Consider the following 19,049-nt stretch of genomic DNA (forward strand, 5'->3'; position numbering starts at 1 on the left):
GAGCAAGACAGTAAATTCTAATTTTTATAAGCCATTACTTTTGTTGTAATTCTTTGGAAATAAAAGTAATAATAACCATTTATTGAACACTTCCTATGTGCCAGTCATCTGAAGGTTTTACTTAAGTTATTTTATTTAATACTCATAATCTCTGCGGTAGATCCTGTTTGTATGCCCATGCTAGAGATGGGGAGATGTACATAGAGAGGTTAAGTGACCAGTCATGTGTAGCATAGTAAGGAAGTGGTGGATTTGGGAATCAGGCTGGGCATTTTGACTCCAGGGCGCTTGTTCTGGCTTATACTGGTGTATCACCTCACAAAGAAGAGGCTCTGTGCTCTGCTATCCCTCTCACCTAGAAAAAGCCTGGTAATGTTCTCAAAGTCTTAGTTTTTTCATTTTTAAATGAGGTTGTCTTTCTTATCCTTAGGTTATTTTGAGGGTCATATATATCCTTTTATGTGAAGACATTTTGGAAACTTTTAAATATGAGATATTGTCACTGATAGTATAGCCCTAAAATGATTCAGTGTCCTTCAGATAGATTCAGGCTCATTGTATAAACATGTTAGGATGTATAGTTTTCAAAGTGGGAGAAGTACTGATTTCAGATGTTTTTTAGAACAGTGCTTCTCAACCTTGGTTGTACCTTCAAATCACCTGACGTAAATGATACGGGCTTTAGGGGGTTTAAAAGTTTTCCAGTTAATTCACCAGTTAAGTCAAGAACCACTACTTTAGACATAGGCAGTTAACTTTATAAAGTGCCTATTGTTTTGCATATTTACAGTGTTTATTTTTGTCTGACTCATTTTTTCTTTTTTGAGAGATTATAACCAAATACTTGCTACATTTCATTGGTAGTCTAAAGCTTACTAGGTGTTTCAAAGGCAGTATAATTGTGTGAAGTGTGAAAAATTCCCATGTAATTTTAAGTGTTTCACATCCCAGATGTTTTCTAAGGAGATTATGTAATATGTTTTTGATAATTTAATAACTAATGCATGTACTCTTTTCAGATACCCAGAAAATCTAAGCTGGCAGTCCATAGGAACATCAGAGATGATGAAGGCTTCATTATCAGGCATTTTGCAGGGGCAGTGTGCTATGAAACAGTGAGTGTGACTTTTACTAAGAGAAAACCATTTGAAGTTGAAGTTGCGCTGCACATAATGTTAACCTCCAGCCACATCTGGTTATTTCAGTTTAAATTTAATAAAATTTAAGATTCAGTTCCTCAGTACACTGGGCACACTTCATGTATGGGGACTGTGTTGGACAGTGCAGGTGCGGAACAGTTTTGTCATCTCAGAAATTCTGTTGAGCAGAGCTGTATCAAGGGATATTACCAAGGGATGGACTGAATCATTCCTGTTTGCTTTATTTTTCAGACCCAATTTGTGGAAAAAAATAATGATGCTTTACATATGTCTCTTGAATCCTTAATATGTGAATCCAGGGATAAATTTATACGAGAATTATTTGAATCATCTACAAACAACAACAAAGATACTAAACAAAAAGCAGGAAAACTTAGCTTCATCAGTGTGGGAAACAAGTTTAAGGTATTTGTGTTAAATTTGTTATTTGAAAATTTGTTTTTAGTGCATTTCAAGTAAAATATATTGTTTTGTACTTTACAGAGGATAATGCAGATCACTGTCAGAAATCCCATGAGTGAAGTGCAAGAGCAGACCCTGCATTGTTGATATTTGTATACAAAATAACATAAAATAGGTGTAGTAATTGAACATACAGAAATTCTTAAAATCTTATGAGTCTGTTCTTTCTTGTTGCTTAACATATCTGATTCATACCTGCTTCTCCTAATGTTCTTGCTTCTGCTTACTGTTTGGTTGACCTTCAAACCTTCTCTTTCCCATGTGTTTTCTGTTTCCTTCCTCATTCAGCAGTTTTGTTTTAGCTGGAGTAGTCCAGCTCGGGATGGCTAGAGAGGACTAGTTGAGTTGAGAGAGGAAAAGCAGGCACAGCCAGGGGCTTCAGGTAAATGATCACCTTCCTGGACTATCATTTGTAGAATGGCTGCCATGTTAAAAAGAGCCCGTCTCAAGTTATTAATTTAGTTTTTAATTTATTTTCAATGTGTTTTCTCTCACTGTGTTTTACACTAAAATTTGATTAAAGCTTTTGATAACTTTGTAAAAGATAAATGCTCTGTGTGACAAACCCTTCAAACTGCTTATTTAACATTGAAGAACATCTCATTTGTTTTATTAATTTTTAGATCAAAAATTTATTCTTTGAGGTCTGACAGGGAATTGACACATGATGTGTCTTAGAAATGGAACACGAATTGGTTTTAATTGTTGAGTATTTAGCATAGAAAAAGGTAATTTAAAAACTTTTCTATCACAAGTTTAATGAATAAAAAATTATAAATAGAACAAAGACATAGAATTAATTTCTCTTGTATACATCTTCACAAAGTATTGTTGTATATACAAAAAACCTCTGCATATGCCTTCTATTATGTGTACTTTAAATATTAAAAATGATGTAATTAGAAACTCTTTAAGCATCAGAATACTATAATAATAGCAACAATGTAAGCCTCCTGAAATCCCTTGTGGATAGAAATGGGCTCTAATTAACTATCTCGATGAAATCATGTTTATAAACCTAGATTTTTTTAAAGTATATATAAATATAGGAGAAAGTTTATAATACTTTACAAGTAATTGAATAAAAATTCTTTAACTTTGTTATAAGTTATATTCATTATGAGTTCCTAATTCTCTTGAGCAATATTTTTTCTCTTATTTTTATATTTTGAAATTCCTGAATAGACACATGATAGCAGATTAGTATAAAATAGTATATTAGCCTATATGAAGTGGATATTATTATTTGCATAATGTAATATTATAGTAGTATTGCTTGCAAGAACATACTTGAAATTTTAGACAGTATAAATAAAAACAAAACATTCTTAAAATTCTTTGAATTAAAGTATTCTTTTATGTTGAGATATGAAATGCCTAAATATTACTTACATTCAATAGGATGTATTTTGCACATTAAACTGCTAAAAAACTATAACTGAGTGATATTACTAATAGATTTCAAAAATGTGTTGAGAGACTTTGAAATGATGTATTAATAGTAATTCTTAATTTAAAATATAGTAGAATAGCTTGTTAAATTCAAGATACGTAAGGCAATAAAAGAAAACAGGCTAGCATTTACAGTAAGACTTCAGTTACCCATCATTTCTGAGAACCACAGATTCTCTGCTGAAAAGTAACATTTTCAGGTTATTTGAAACATAACTCTTTTACTGTTAGTGATTTAGAAAACAATCCTCTTTGATGGAAGTCTTACTCTATTGTTACGTACATGAATATTTGTATGCTTAAAAATAAAATACAAATAGAGCATGAGTTTCATAAAACTGTTTATCCTTATGCCTTATGGTCCTTGACTGCTTCCTTGATAATTGACAGTCTTCCCTCTTCTCTCAAGTTTATTTTTGCTGCTTCTCTTCTGAATTAGTTTATCTCCAATTTTTTGGAGAATACCATGCTTAGTCTATGGATTAAGAGGCATGGACTTTGTGACATTTGTTTTCTTTTCAAATTAGTGCCTCTAGTACTTGCTTTTTAGTTGTTTGTGGTCCAGATTGATTAAAGTTGTCAGAACTCAGTCAACCAGATAAGTGGGGTGTGACTGTGTTTTTTTTTTAATCCAATCAGAAATTTACTCCCATTTTTATAACTTAAGCCTATGATGTCTGAAGTATACTGTAGTTTCATGTGTAAGAGAATGAACTGTTGGAATCTTGGCTTTACTGTTACTTGTTCCATGATCATAGGCAAGTAATTTATCCCTCTGGGCCTTAATGCTTTTACCTGAAAAATGAGGCTGATAATACATACTTAATTTGAATTGTTTGTGGTTTGAACCTGATCATTCCTGTGAAAATCTTTGAGCAGTGCCTGACTCATAGAAAGTATTCAGTACAGTCTACCTATTAATAATAATAATAATAATAATAACTATTATTAAATATTATTAAATAATGACTATTATTAAAAATAATAATTATTAACATATTGGATTGATCCAAAATGTTAATTTAGGAATTAACATCTGGATTTATCTTCTGTAAGTAGTATAATAAGCATCTTAGTATAAAATTGATATGAGAATTTTATATAATTTACTTTGCAGAGAAGTAAAGCAAAACATGATTTTAATGTATTATTAAACCAGAGTAAATTACTGTCACTTAATGTTAATATTATTAGAAACAGGAAAATATAGTAACTTGTAGTATACATTGTCAAGGTGTTTTTGAGAAAATTGTCCAAGCTTTTAAAAATAATTGGAATGTAAAATATTTTAAAATAGCCAAGAGGGTTTTGACAGCCAGGCAGGACAATTTCATTTATGATAAGTGTTATATAAAACATTTCTAATACCATTAGTGTGTATTTTAAGTATGTCTTCATTCTTCAATGGAGTGTGACAGAAACTGCACCCCGCTTGCTACATATTCAAGTACAGCTCTGTTGATCTATTATGGAATGCATCCCCTGCATTTTCATGTACTTCCTTTGTTGCCTGTACACTTTTCCCTCATTCATCCCGCCTGCAAGTATGTGTGTATATTTTATAGCATTGCTAATTTTCAGTCTTTTAATTATACAAGTTCTGTATGACTAGTATAAGTTACTGTCCTTGTCATCATATTAGCCATATATTTTGCATGTTACTGTAAAAGAATTTATGTATCAGTTGTTAAGTTGCACTGTGTTGTATGTTGATGTTATTGCATGTTATTTTATGCTAATGTTGGAGAGCTAATGGTAATTTATGACATTGTGTACTTTTGCTTTTTGAAATAGTAAAGTGATTTGCTTTCTTCTGCAGACACAGTTAAATCTGCTTCTGGATAAACTTCGAAGTACTGTGAGTAAAATTTTAAAAATTCAGAGTTTTTAAATAGTCCTCTGAAATTACTGTTAGTAATTACTCAAATAAACAGAGTAAACCTAGAATAATTAGAAATTAATTTAAAACTGAATTCCCTCATTAAAAAAATTAGTTTTTTAAATGGTTGTCATTTTGGTTAGTCTTGTTCTGAAGAAAGTCAAATATATATGGGAAGTCACATTATTTTATAAATATACAGAATTCTCTCAAATGTTACTCAATTCAGATTATCCTGTAGTTTCAGAAAAGTGAAAATAATTAGTTATTTATGTGGAGAAAGAAAATATATTTTTTAGGATTAAAGATAATGCATGTAATTCATTTTCGTTTTATCATTCTAGTAGTAACATTCTCCAGTCTGACAGTGTTGTCATGGAAAAATGAACATAACATTTTTATGTCCTGTTATAGAGGCAGTATCCCCCCTTTTTTAATTAACTAGACATTTTAGTAATTCACTCTGGTTTTTAATGGAAAATTTACCAGAGAAAGAAGTATGATATGTGGGTTATGTGGGCATGGTTCAAGGCGAGGCTTATTTTTTAAACAGATCTACAGAACTTAACCAGGTATTCTTCCTTTTCACGTAGTCATTTTGAAAAGCCAAATATTTATTCTTTTGATGCTGTTCTTGCTTAATTTATTGTTAGACTTGCTTTTGGAAGCATTAGCAGATATTCTCATTGTTTGCAAATATTTATCTCTTAGGAACTAAACATCTTTAAAAACCAAGTCTGATGAGGAGGGTATTTTACCTTTATCTTTATGGCCCAAATATAGATTACACCAAATACAGGGCAAATAATGAGAGTACTTTTGTGATTTATAAGAAGATACTTCCAAAAAGTGTTCTGAAAGTGTTTGCAGTGAGCATCATTGTTGAAATAACTATTCAGTTTTTTAAGGGGACTGCTCTGAAAAGGAACAGTTATTTGGATGTTTGGTATATTCACTTTAATACTCAACAGGTTCATTGTGCACATATCCATATTCTTTGTGCCTCATTCAACGTAATCCGATAACTGATTCTAAATGAATGCCTTTAAAAGCTTTAAAAAAATGCTGTTTAACAAACAGAACTTTAAAATGTGAAGTGGTGCAGCTTAGGGACTTTTACAGAATGATGAAAAAGGTTGACTTATTTTTCCCCACTTTGGTCTAAATTTTAAGAGGCATAATTTTATTACTTTGTCTTGTTATAGGAAAATTTTCTTACCACAGAAATATAGCATATAAATATACTTAAATATAGAATAAAATCATATATGTGTCAGTCTGAAAAATGTATTATATTTAAATATGTTAAAATATTTTTCAGTGAAAGACTTTTCTTTTTACAATAGCACAATTTTTGGTACTCAAATCTAAAATGTACTATGTTTCTAACATTAGTATATAATGCAGAAATTCATTCCAAGCTTGAAATTTTAAAAGTATGCTAATTAAGTTTTAGATTCTTTAGTGATTATTTTATTTATTTATTTAAAAAAAAAATTTTTTTTTCAATGTTTATTTATTTTTGGGACAGAGAGAGACAGAGCATGAACAGGGGAGGGTCAGAGAGAGGGAGACACAGAATCGGAAACAGGCTCCAGGCTCTGAGCCATCAACCCAGAGCCTGACGCGGGGCTCGAACTCACGGACCGCGAGATCGTGACCTGGCTGAAGTCGGACGCTTAACCGACTGCGCCACCCAGGCGCCCCTTTAGTGATTATTTTAAAAGAGGTTCAGATATTAATGGCAACATGCTTGATAGTTACTGATGTTCATAGAAATAGAAAAATAAGAATGCTTATTGTATTGTCTTAAAAAGTATCTTTATTCTCCTAGGGTGCAAGCTTTATTCGTTGTATCAAACCTAACTTAAAGATGACAAGCCACCACTTTGAAGGTGCCCAGATTTTGTCTCAACTTCAATGTTCAGGTATTTTCATATATATATATTTTTTAATTTTTTTTTAATGTTTATTTATTTTTGAGACAGAGAGACAGGGCATGAACGGGGGAAGGTTAGAGAGAGAGAGAGAGAGAGACACAGAATCTGAAGCAGGCTCCAGGCTCTGAGCTGTCAGCACAGAGCCCAACGCGGGCCTCAAACCCACAGACTGTGAGATCATGACCTGAGCCGAAGTCAGAGGCTCAACCGACTGAGCCACCCAGGCACTCCTAGGTATTTTCATATTTTTATAATTTATATCCATGTGTGTTGGGAATGTTTTTAAACCAGTCACAGCTATCTTGATTGTTTTTAAGTACAGTAAGATTTTTATTTTCTATTTCCTTAAATTATAAGAAAAGCATGGCTAGCAAGTTATTTTAGCAAATTGGGATATAGTTTATTGTGAAATAAAACAACTTTACAGCATTGAAGTAAAATTTATGAAAACTCTTTAACTGCAAACCTAGATGTGCCTTAAGTAGGTTTTTCTTTTTTTTTTTAAGTTTATTTATTTATTTTGAGAGAGTGAGAGAGCATGAGTGGGAGAGGAGCAGAGAGTGAGGGAGAGTTAGAGAGAATCCCAAGCAGGCTCCATGCTTCATGCTGAGCTGAAGCAGGGCTTGACCTTATGAAACTTGAGATTATGACCTGAGCCAAAATCAAGAGTCAGACACTTAATGGACTGAGCCACCCAGGCCTTCTCGGGCTGGCAGTAGTTCATTTCTCATTCCTTAAATAGCTGGGTCAGGAGGTGGGTTTTGGTGTCCTTGCTCTCACTCCACTGCTTACAAAAAAATGAAAACACAATGTCCTTGGCTGCTGCAGAACTTCTGTGCATTTGGCTAAACTATCACTCTCCACCTTTCACCTGCCACCTTCTAACTTTGCTCAGTCATAGAAGTCTTAGGCACAAGGCTCACTGTTTTTCCTGTACTGCATGCCCATCTTCTCTCCACACCCATGCTACGCCTCCTGTCTCCCAGGGCATGAGTCCTCTACTTGCCTTTTGCTCCATCCCAAATTTGTGATACTTCCTTAAGCTCTCTGGTCTTTCTTACTCCTTATTTTGCTCCTCTCAAAGTCAGATTCATTATAAAGCTAGGGTCACTTAAGCTTCAGGGTCCCTCATTTAGATGGGCTCCTTTGAAAGCCCTGTACCTGCTTTTATATTCTTTTGTATTTTGTAATTTTGTACTTTTTTCTTAAATTACAATTGTATAAGCTTTAGACAAACCCACCCTGCTCTCTCCAGATCTCTGAATCTCTGCCAATAGACAGCCTCAGCTTCTTACTAGAAGATGGAAAGCTTCACCTGTGTGCTACCAAACACTGCTACCTACCTGCATAACCTTCCCTTTTGCTAAGAAGGTGGAAGTGCCTCTCTTCCAAGTTGAGACTATAATTCTTTGGAATCATCCCTTCCTACTTTCTTTTGAATCTTCAATATCGATTATTTGTATTGAATCATTCCCTTTGAGGTAGTCTCTCTCACTACCATTTAAACATGTGGAGTCTTAATCTTAATTTCCTCTGACCCACATTCCCTTCCAGCTATTTCCTTATCTCTAGCCTCACTGTTTATTCTATAGTTTGTCCTTTTCTGTCCAAGAATAGCCTATTTTTGCTTTCTCAGTTTCATGCCTTCCACTCACTCTCTAACCCAAGAGAATTCAGCTTTCACCTTGATCAGTCCAACAGAGTACTTCCTTTTCTTTTTTTCAAGTTGTTTTTAAGAGAGAGGGAGAGAGCAAGAACACGAGCAGGGAGGGGCAGAGAGGGAAAGAGAGAACCCCAAGCAGGCTTCATGCTGTCATTGCGAAGCCTGATGTGGGACCCCAACTCACAAACTATGAGATCATGACCTGAGCTGAAATCAAGAGTTAGCTGCCCAACCAACTAAGCCACCCAGGTGCTCCTCAACAAAATAATTCTTGATAAGGTCACCCGAGATTTCCCTAATCCTAAATCAGATATTCCTTTTTCAGTCCTCATCTTAGTGGACATCGACATTTGACTTGATTAGTGGACATCGACATTGACTTGACTTGAGATTTCCCTAATCCTAAATCAGATATTCCTTTTTCAGTCCTCATCTTAGTGGACATCGACATTTGACTTGATTGGGCCCATTAATGTATCCTTTCCTTGGCTCCTGAATCAGAGCATGCCCCTGATTTTCTTTTTTTTCTTTTTTTGTTTTTGTTTTTAATATTTATTTATTTTTGAGAGAGAGAGAGAGAGCTGGAGAGGAGCAGATAGAGAGAGGGAGACAGAGGATCCAAAGGAGGCTTCATGCTGACAGCAGGGAGCCTGATTTGGAGCTCGAATTCATGACCTGAACTGAAGTCTAACACTTAACAGACTGAGCCACCCAGGTGCTCCCCTGCTTTTCTTTTTAATTTTCTGGAAATTCTCAACTCCTCTGCAGGGTCTTCTTTTCTCTGGGTAGTGTTTGTTAAGAGTTTTTCACGCTTTGGTTTAGGCCTGTTTCTTTCTCACTCTTCCCAGTGCTGTCTGATATAACTTTCCATGTTGATAGAAATATTTTATATCTGTGTTGTGCAATATGGTAGATGCCTCTGGCTGTTGAGCACTTGGCATGTGGCTAGTATGACTTAGGTACTGATTTTTAAATTTAATTTTAATTTTTAAAAATTTAAATAGTCACATGTGGCTAGTGCAATTGCAAACCATGTAGCTAGTGGGTGCCATATTGCACAGCATAGTTATGTATTCTCTGTCCCCACTGCCTGATGTGACCTCCTAAATAGTCTTTGTCCCCCCCCCCCCCCAGATTTATCAAAATATAACTGACTTATAACATAAATGTAAGGTGTACAACATGTTGATTTGATATACTTCTGTATGTAAAATGATTATCCCCATAGCATTTGCTAACAGTCTCTTCAGATCCCGTAATTACCAGTTCTCTTTTGTGGTGAGAATATTTAAGATCTGCTCTGCTGGCAAACAGTGAGTCTTAGTACTCCCAATCCAAGCTATCACCATCTTTCACCAGGCTTTTTGCTGTAGCTTCCTAAGTATTCTCCTTGCATCTGCTCCGTCTGTTCTTCACATATATCCAGAATTGTTGCTTTACAACTCAAGTCTGATCACATCTTTTTACTGCTCAAAATGCTATAATGGCTTCTGAGTATTATTAGGAGAAAGAGTAAAATCCTAGTAGCTTATGAGGCCCCAAAGGTCTGGCCCATGTGTTCCTAGCTCCATCTCTCTCTACTCTCTCTCTCCTCTCTGTGCTCCAGTCATGCTGGCCTTTGTTTGGTTCCTTAAGTTCTCCATATTCCCTCCTGTCACAAGGCCTGTGCACATACTGCTTCCTCTGAGAAGCTCTTGACTGACTTTTGTCTTCATCTTTCATTTCTTCGCTTGATTGTCCTTTCCTTGTGAAAGCCTTTATTGATATCCTTAACAGAAAGAGGGGTCTGAGTAAAGAGTGCTGAGCACCTTCATTTTAGCCATAAATTATATATAGATTTGTGCAATCATGTAATTTTTTTCTCTAACCTATAAATCTCTCAAGGGCAGAAACAGTGTCTGTTTTGGCTTGCACATTTATCCCAGCCTCTGAGCAGTGCAGAGCTTATACTAGACTTAGTAAATATTTGTTGAATGAAATGCACGGTCTGGCACATGTGAAGACTTTTTGTTAATAATTTTAACAAATACTGGAATGTTAAATAATTCATGTCTGCCATATTCGTACATATGGATGTATTTTTGTGATATTTTCTTCAGATAGTTTTTATTTTGAGTTTGACTCCTTTCTCATTTAAATTTCTCTTCATGGTTTGTTTAGCCTAATACAATAAATCATTTATTTCCTAAATGAGCATCCGGTGTCCTGGCAAGTCAAGCATGTTTACATTTAGCTATATAGACTTTTAAATTGGTAGAGTGTGGGGTTATAGATGCTATAGCTAGGATTTATCTTTCAGTTAAGCAGTGTGTTTCAATATGCTAAGATGTGTTGGCAGTTTAGTAGATGACACCAATTCATAGTAGTTTGACTTTTTTTTTTAAAGTAATAATAATAATAAAATGATACAGAACTGGTTCTAATTATGTGGCTAGGTAAGGAGGAAAATGAAAAAACAAAACACCCCAATAACCAGTAGAAATAAAAATACTTATGAAGCTTTGTAAAATAAAGACATTTAAGATTTGAATTCTAGATTGCCTTTCTGTTTTCATTATTTTTTTCTGATTTAAGAAGAATTAATTGATTTAGGACTTCTTTTACTAAAGTTACTATCTTCTGATCAGCCAACACCAGGGCAAAGTAAGGGAAGGTAAGAGAAGGCAGGTGTTCTTCCTCTGTAACCTTGGGGCTCTGCTGCCTATCTGTGGCAGCAAAGAGGATTCTGAATATAACCAGCCAGACTGCACCAATAAGCCCTTCACCAGTCACATTTCTAGAAGGAAGAGTACTTGGTTTGGTGACTTTTTTTTTTTTTTTTTTTAAAGTGTTGAAAGGTCTTTAGAGTAAATTAGCTTCAAGTGCTGAGAAAGCAGCCCTAGGCTTGGTAATTTGTTAAGCTTCATGAAATTCTTTTAAAAAAAAAAATTTTTTTTAATGTGTATTTATTTTTGAGAGAAAGAGACAGAGCATGAGTGGGAGAGGGACAGAGAGAGAGGGAGATACAGAACTGGAAGCAGGCTCCAGGCTCCGAGCTTTCAGCACAGAGCCTGACTTGGGGCTTGAGCCCCTGAGCGGTGAGATCATGACCTGAGCTGAAGTCAGGTGCCCAACCAACCGAGCCTCCCAGGCTCCCCGAAGCTTCATGAAATTCTTAATGAACTTTTGTAAGTTCATATGTTGTCTTCAGCTACAGAGCAAGCTAGGGGACTCAGAGGTGGCACATGTGTATGTTCCCAAGGGTACTTGTTTATTTGATATACATGGGCAAGAATTGTAACAATACTAGCCAAATCTTTACTTCTTGAGCAGAGCCTAGAACTAACTAGATTTAGTTTTAGAGATTTCTTTCCTTAGGAATGATTGCCTTTATGTGCTTCGTTAATTAGTATTAAAAATTATAATAGTTATATAGTTGACTCTAAGAAAAAATCAAATAGTACACAATAATAATAACTAAAAAGTCTTCTCAGGTGTGATGACTTAGTTTTGTGTCTTGGGTATATTTTTTGTATTGGTTAAATAAAGCTTTGCCCATTCTTTTAAATTAATACACCATATTCTGCCATATGGTTGTAATATCATTTAATTCATTGATATTTAAGTTATTTCTGTATTTTTTTCTATTTCAGCGATCCAGTGGACATGTGTGCATTCTCAATGTGTATTTTTGTCCACATGTGTGACAAGTTGTAGGATAGATTCATAGAAGTAGAAGTAGAAAGTACTGAATCAAGGGGATAAATATTTCCAAATTGCCATCCAAAATTGTTGCACTGGTTTACTTTCCCACCAGTAGTATATGTGTGTGTTTTCTTACACTTTGAGTACTATTGGTCAACTTTGAGTACTATTGGTGTTTTATACCTTTGCCAGTCTGATAGGTTAAAATTCAGTCTGACTCTCTAGAAAAGATATCTTTCCTGGGAGATTATTTTTAAAATAACAATCCACTTATTTAAAAAAATATATTTTGTAGTTTCATTTTGCCAATTTAAATTTTTGACCACCAGGAATTTATTTTGGTATAAGGAGTGAGGAGGGATCCAGTGTCCAGTGTTAACATTTGTTTTCTAAATGGCTAGCCATTTGTCTTAACGCTTTGTTGAATAATCTTATTATCTCCATTGATATGAAAGTATCAGAGAGTGAAATACAGGCCTTTTTGTAAATAAAAGTCCTGGCATTATCTACAATTGTTGAACCTTTCCGGAACTACCGTATGCTTTTCTGACGTGAAAATTTCACACTGACTCAAGGCTCAAATTAGACGTACTGGAGTTATACTGAAAATAGATACTCCTATAGACTCTTTACCCCAATAGACTAGCTTCTTTGAGAGGTGAGTGAAAAGGGATCTTTATAGTGAAATACTGAGCTCCCCTTTCTTTCTCTTTTGCCTTGTATAAGCTTGAGTGAGAACTTGGGGCTACTTCTTAGAGACTCTATTAGGAATCTTTTTAAAAAATTAACCTCAGGACTTAGAAAGTGAATTAATGCAGGCCTTTACCTCCTATACTGTTGATTGTGGCATAGGTTTTTAGCAGAAAAAAGATACAAACTAGATTTGAGCTTTCTAGAGACTAGTAGTTTGTGCCCTAGAAAATGATTAGTTCTGCTGGTTTTAGATGAAATTTGCTACAATAGTTTTAGGTGGTGGATAAGTTGGTACATATTGAGTATGGACATGATAGTCCCTATGTAATAGTTCTTTGCTGATGATTCGTATAAATTGCCCCTTTCTAAACATTAATTTATAAAATTGATCATTCACAAGTTATTTTTGGACTTCAGTGCAGAGATTGGCAGTAATTTGTGTTTGTTTATGAATCTAGGTATGGTGTCTGTTTTGGACTTAATGCAGGGTGGTTTCCCATCACGAGCTTCCTTTCATGAACTCTACAACATGTATAAAAAGTATATGCCAGATAAACTTGCAAGATTAGATCCAAGACTGTTTTGCAAGGTACGAATACTGCCTAAATTGAAATTTCTTAGCTATGAACTGTCTTTCTTGCTAACTACTATTTGGCATTTAACTTTTGAACTTTTATTTTTCAGGCTCTTTTTAAAGCTTTGGGCTTGAATGAAATTGACTACAAGTTTGGGTTAACAAAAGTATTTTTTAGGCCTGGCAAGGTAAGTACATTTGTATTTTAAAGTTTAACATGATGAATATGGATAGTTGGAGTCAAGGCATGTTTTGAAGTGTTTAGTAATTCTTATTATTCATGAATTATATGAGTATCAGTAATAGTATGCATATGTGTGTGTGTGTGTGTGTACACAGTTTCTCTACTTGTTAGAAGTTTACAATGTGTACTATGTATAAGTTTTACAGTTTTTATTTCACATTTGGAAGTACTGGAGTCAGAGCATTGTTTAATTGGATTTTTTTGCTTAAATAAGGATTAACCAGAAAATGTTTATGTTTTTAAAAAGTTGAAACATTTTCTAAAACATATTAATTCAGTCTTCGATAATTAAAAATTTCACAGTACTTTTGAGTCTTCATTGTAAGAACAAGTTCTATTAGAGTATAAATAGATGTTTAAGGTACAGGAAATTGGACTGAGGTTTGTACCAACTTCTTTCAAATCTTAGAATGAATGAATGTGTAAATACTTTTGTAGGTGACATAATTTTAGGCTAACCCATAGTTTTTGTATTTATAGATTCTTGTACTAGGTTATAAGACTGAGTTATAGAATATTTCATAACGTGTGTACAAAACAAATACCTAAATGTTATTCACAATCTGTTCATAACATTTTCACCATTCCTGACTTCATTAATATTGAGTGAATAATTGCATCCTCATAATTTTAAACACAACTCTTATTATATAATAGCCAACCATATTTGTTTGACTTAACAGTGTCATTAATAAATATCTCTAGTGCCTTGAAGACTAGATTAATGATAGTAATAAATCTGATTTCACATTTTTGAGCATGAGATAAAAACCTATGTAATGCATTACCAATGTATGCATTTCCATTTTGAATATTTTTACTGCAGAGAACCCATACCATTTCTTATAAAAGAAAAAAATTAAAAATGTATATTCATAGTTGGCTTAGCTATATAATCATACATATTTATCATGAGCTCGACATTTCTCTTATTTCAGGGCTTTAGTAATAATTTTAGAATTAGTAGCCTGAGAAAACACTTGGTCTTATTTTGCCCCCAGAAAAATTAATTAGAAACATATGTTGAAAGCACAAGGCAAGAGTTCAAAGATCTTTAATCTTGTTATGTTACCTTTAACTTAATTTTGATTATAAGAAGCCATTTATTGATAGGTGTGTGACATCCTCAATATATTATAGTGAGATATTTAATAAAGGATAGAAATCATTTTATAATTTGGTGGTAAATTATGGAAATAATGGATTTTATTTTTTAGTAACCTCATGGCCGTTTTATTTGTGTTGTCTGTCTCTTAGTAGCAATTTTTATATCTGACCAAAATAGGGATGGAAGTTGGGAGAGTGAGAACAGTATAGTGGTACCTGACATTATATAGCTGACCTTCACTTATCAGAAGCTGTATACAGATATCAGAGTATGTGGATGAGCCAGTTCAGAAACAGCCCTTAATTTCACTCTTTTCTCAGTAAAACCTTTTTGCCAATCGTCTGTAATTGTCATTTAAGATTTTTTCTACTTTTATTGTTAAATTTGCTAACTAGCAATGAGTAAGCCCTGATTACCCCTCCGGAAAAGGATGCTGATGGAAGAGGAAGGCAGCAAAATACAACTGGATATGTTTGAATTTGCTCTGTACTCTCTTGAGACTTGGGTCTGTTATTGGATTGTGATAATTTCTAGAAAGTTAGATACTAGACACATTTTCTTTTGATAGTGCTGCTAAATTATTTTATTTCCTAGTTTGCAGAATTTGATCAGATTATGAAGTCTGACCCTGACCATTTAGCAGAACTGGTTAAAAGAGTCAATCACTGGCTTGTCTGCAGTCGCTGGAAGAAAGTTCAGTGGTGCTCCCTCTCAGTCATCAAACGTAGGTGTTTTCTATCATACCAAGATCTGTAATTACTTTGGAAATGAGTCAGTTTGTGGAATGTTATAAAGTCTGAGTGGTGAGTGACGGGCCACAGGGACCACGTTACTTATTCAGGCTATACGTAACACTTGGCGTGTACTATATACATGGTAAATTATTATTTGTGGACTTTTAAAAAAAATATTTTTTATGTGTGATATTTATCTTCTTTATCCAAATGTGTTATGGGAAAATTAATTTCACCGTGTCCTAAACAAAACAGAAACAGAGCTCAGTCTTGATTCCTCCCGCTCCCCCTACATGACCCCCCCAGTCTCTCAGACTTAAGCCAGAACTTTTCTCTTTCCACCTGCATGGCTTCACCGGTACACACACCAGAAATTTCAAGATTGTAATGGCGTCTCTCCCTTTTTGTCCCTGAAATCTTGCCAGTGAACACATCCTATTGATTCTTCCTCCAAGTGCTGTACATTCTTTCCTCTTTATTGCCAGGGACTTAGTGGAGCCCCACTTCCCCACTCACATGTTAGCTTCAGTAGCTCCCAAACTGAGTTTCCTTGGCTTCCCAGGAGTTCTCTTCCTAGAGTTCCTCTCTAAACTAAAGCCTTTTATTAAGGCTTTCCTTTAATACAGGGCAAAGTCTTAGAATGTCTTTTATTAAGGCTTTCCTTTGATGTAGGGCAAAGTCTTAGAATGTCTTTCAAGACCCTGTGAAACCGGGTTTCAGCTTCCCTTTCCAAACCTCTTCTCCTGCCACTGCTCATTCAGACCCTGTTCTCTCTGACACACTGGACTGAGCTGCTACTTCGTGTGTGTCTGCTAGGTCATAGTAACTATTTGTGTCTAAAACAAGGGTTAGGGGCAGAATGTTTTTGGGTTACCTGAGGGTTTATGGCAAATATTTAATTGTATAGAATTATTGTCAGTAACTTGATTAAATTTACAGCTGCCCCTCCCTTCTCCCTACTCACCAGTGCTAGGCACACAAAAAGGATTCAGTAAGGTGTACTTTATTAAAAGAAAAATAAAATTCCTTTGACTTAATGGAAAGGAAATCTGCAAACAAGGATTATTATTGAGGTTTTTTTGTTAGACAATTGTGCATATAGATAAAAAGACAACTATAATAAAAAAGATGACAAAAGCTCTTTTTCCCATAGTTTCCAAGTAAAATATAGACACATTTGTCACTATGGTTCAAGGCTTTCAGCTTTATAGTTGCATTATGATGGAAAATACATTGTATGTAAATTATCTATGCTATACCGGTTGTTTGTGGACTGTGTTCTGCAGTGGTGAAGTTGGTAACCAGACAGAATCTTTGAAGGATGTTAATAGGGAAGTTCTGAAAAAAAGGTTCAAAGGTCAGATTAGTGTAAGATGTTCTGGGTAACTGAAGTTAAACAGGTTTCTTTACTGTAGGGCTCTCAGAGGCTTTACTTTGTATGTTCACAGTGCATCTCCTGAAGGAGGTATAGCATATAGCTTTTTGTAAATTTATTTGACAAGTGAATCCTTCTTTCAGGACATACCTATTAACATTTAATAGACCAGTATTGCCTAGGACAGTTTGGGAAGCAATAGTGTGACATAATAAGGAAATAGTATGTTTAAGGTGTAAACCTAGCCACATACATGATGTACTTTTTGTTTTAAGAAGTGTAAGGAATTACAGAAATATTAAACTTCCCGATTTTGATGTCTGGTCTAATGTGTTTGTCAAGATTTCATGTTTCCTGAAAATTGCTGTGTGGAAATGAGTGGTTTTTAAGAATATTATATGCCTGATTTAAACTGAATAATTTTCTGTCATTGTATTTTCCTCTCATATGTAGTGAAAAACAAAATAAAATATCGAGCTGAAGCCTGCATTAAAATGCAAAAAACTATTAGAATGTGGCTTTGCAAAAGGAGACACAAACCTCGGTAAGATGAATAGTGCCTTGTTAGGATGAGCACTTGGTGTTATATGTGAGTGATGAATTCTGCACCTGAAACCAATTTTACCATATATGTTAACTAACTAGAATTTAAATAAAAATTTGAAATAAAAAATATAGGGGCATCTGGGTGGCTCAGTCTGTTAAATGTCCGACTTCAGCTCAGGTCATGATCTTGTGGTTTGTGAGTTTGAGCCTCGCATCAGGCTCTGTTGCTGACAGATCAGAGCCTGGAGCCTGCTTCAGATTCTGTGTCTCCCTCTCTCTCTGCCCCTCTTCCACTCACTGTCTTTCTCTCTCTCTCTCATTCAAAAATAAAAATAAACATTAAAAAAAATAGTGCCTAAAGAACCCTATTAAACCTATTTACCCTAATATAAAATGGCTATAAGGTCAATGAAGAGCAGTTTGGATACTTACAGAGTTTTCTCCTTACTAGTGTTCTTTGTAAAAAGATGTATTAATCTGTTATTTTATATTATGTATTTGAAATTAATTAACTAATTATTTCATTATTTAATTACTTGCCTTATTCTACAAAAGGATTTGAAGTAGCTTACAAAAATGAAAATACTATAAAAGGTTGAAATAAATGGCTAAAAGAAACTCTTTTATTCTAATTATTTTAGTGACTTGAGTTTCTTGATAAATGACAAATTGGCATTGTTTTTATTATTTTTTTATTTTTTTGGCATTGTTTTTAAAAACATTAATGTTGTCACCATAATTCTCAAGATTATGTATAGGGATTGTATTGTCTCACTGTTTAGTCTTTTTATTTAGTCTTTTTATTTGAGTCTTATTTAGACTTTTTAAACTTAGAGGCCTGTATAACTGTTAATCCTTAAATCTCATCAAAGTGATTAGGTAACTCTTCTAACTTCTTCTATAATTTGAATTCTGAAATTTTTCATGTAAATAAAGAAGGCTAAAATACTAACAGGCATCAGTGTCATTCACGCCCATATTTATTTCTTTTTTACTTTCAACAAGAGATCTAAAAAAGAGAATCCTAGACAATATGAAAACAGAAGTGAAATACCCTATTTATAGCAAGATGTTTATTTGGCATTTTATTAAGATGAAAAATCTATGCATGGCATTGAGTGGTGAAATTAAACCTTGATGAAATATTATGTTTACAGCATCGATGGACTGGTTAAGGTCGGCACACTGAAAAAACGACTCGATAAATTTAATGAAGTAGTAAATGCATTGAAAGATGGAAAACCAGAGGTGAATAAACAGGTCAAGGACCTTGAAATTTCTATTGATGCTTTAATGGCCAAAATTAAGGTATGGAATTTTGATCCAAATGACTGACTTTTTAAACAATTTAATATACTTTGTGGTTCATATTGAATTGTATAGAAAGGTGTCCTTTTTTTAAAGATACAAAACATTACACATGTTGAGTCTCAGTGAAGGCAAGTGATGACCATTGTATTGTTCTATGTTTGAAAATTTTTATAGTGAAAAAATAAGACAGTTTTTATGCAATTTCATCTTTTGTTAGGAAAGCC

General features: G+C 34.1%; 1 protein-coding gene across 15 annotated transcripts in view; it reads left to right on the top strand.

The window, feature by feature from the left end:
- MYO6 (myosin VI) overlaps nucleotides 1–19,049 on the top strand; it is a 143,615-nt gene that overhangs the window by 103,016 nt on the left and 21,550 nt on the right. For 13 of the 15 annotated variants that reach the window (XM_045498818.1, XM_045498819.1, XM_045498824.1 and 10 more), the window contains 9 exons: nucleotides 1,020–1,115; nucleotides 1,392–1,565; nucleotides 4,894–4,932; nucleotides 6,788–6,881; nucleotides 13,392–13,522; nucleotides 13,618–13,695; nucleotides 15,454–15,583; nucleotides 17,422–17,512; nucleotides 18,672–18,822. In XM_045498818.1, the coding sequence (XP_045354774.1) occupies nucleotides 1,020–1,115; nucleotides 1,392–1,565; nucleotides 4,894–4,932; nucleotides 6,788–6,881; nucleotides 13,392–13,522; nucleotides 13,618–13,695; nucleotides 15,454–15,583; nucleotides 17,422–17,512; nucleotides 18,672–18,822 (984 nt within the window). Of the gene's footprint in view, nucleotides 1–1,019; nucleotides 1,116–1,391; nucleotides 1,566–1,910; nucleotides 2,080–4,893; nucleotides 4,933–6,787; nucleotides 6,882–13,391; nucleotides 13,523–13,617; nucleotides 13,696–15,453; nucleotides 15,584–17,421; nucleotides 17,513–18,671; nucleotides 18,823–19,049 lie in introns of those variants that run through there. The other 2 variants (XM_045498829.1, XR_006717347.1) reach the window with 2 other exon arrangements.

The sequence above is a fragment of the Leopardus geoffroyi genome, chromosome B2 (assembly GCF_018350155.1).
Source record: "Leopardus geoffroyi isolate Oge1 chromosome B2, O.geoffroyi_Oge1_pat1.0, whole genome shotgun sequence".
NCBI classification, from domain to species: domain Eukaryota; kingdom Metazoa; phylum Chordata; class Mammalia; order Carnivora; family Felidae; genus Leopardus; species Leopardus geoffroyi.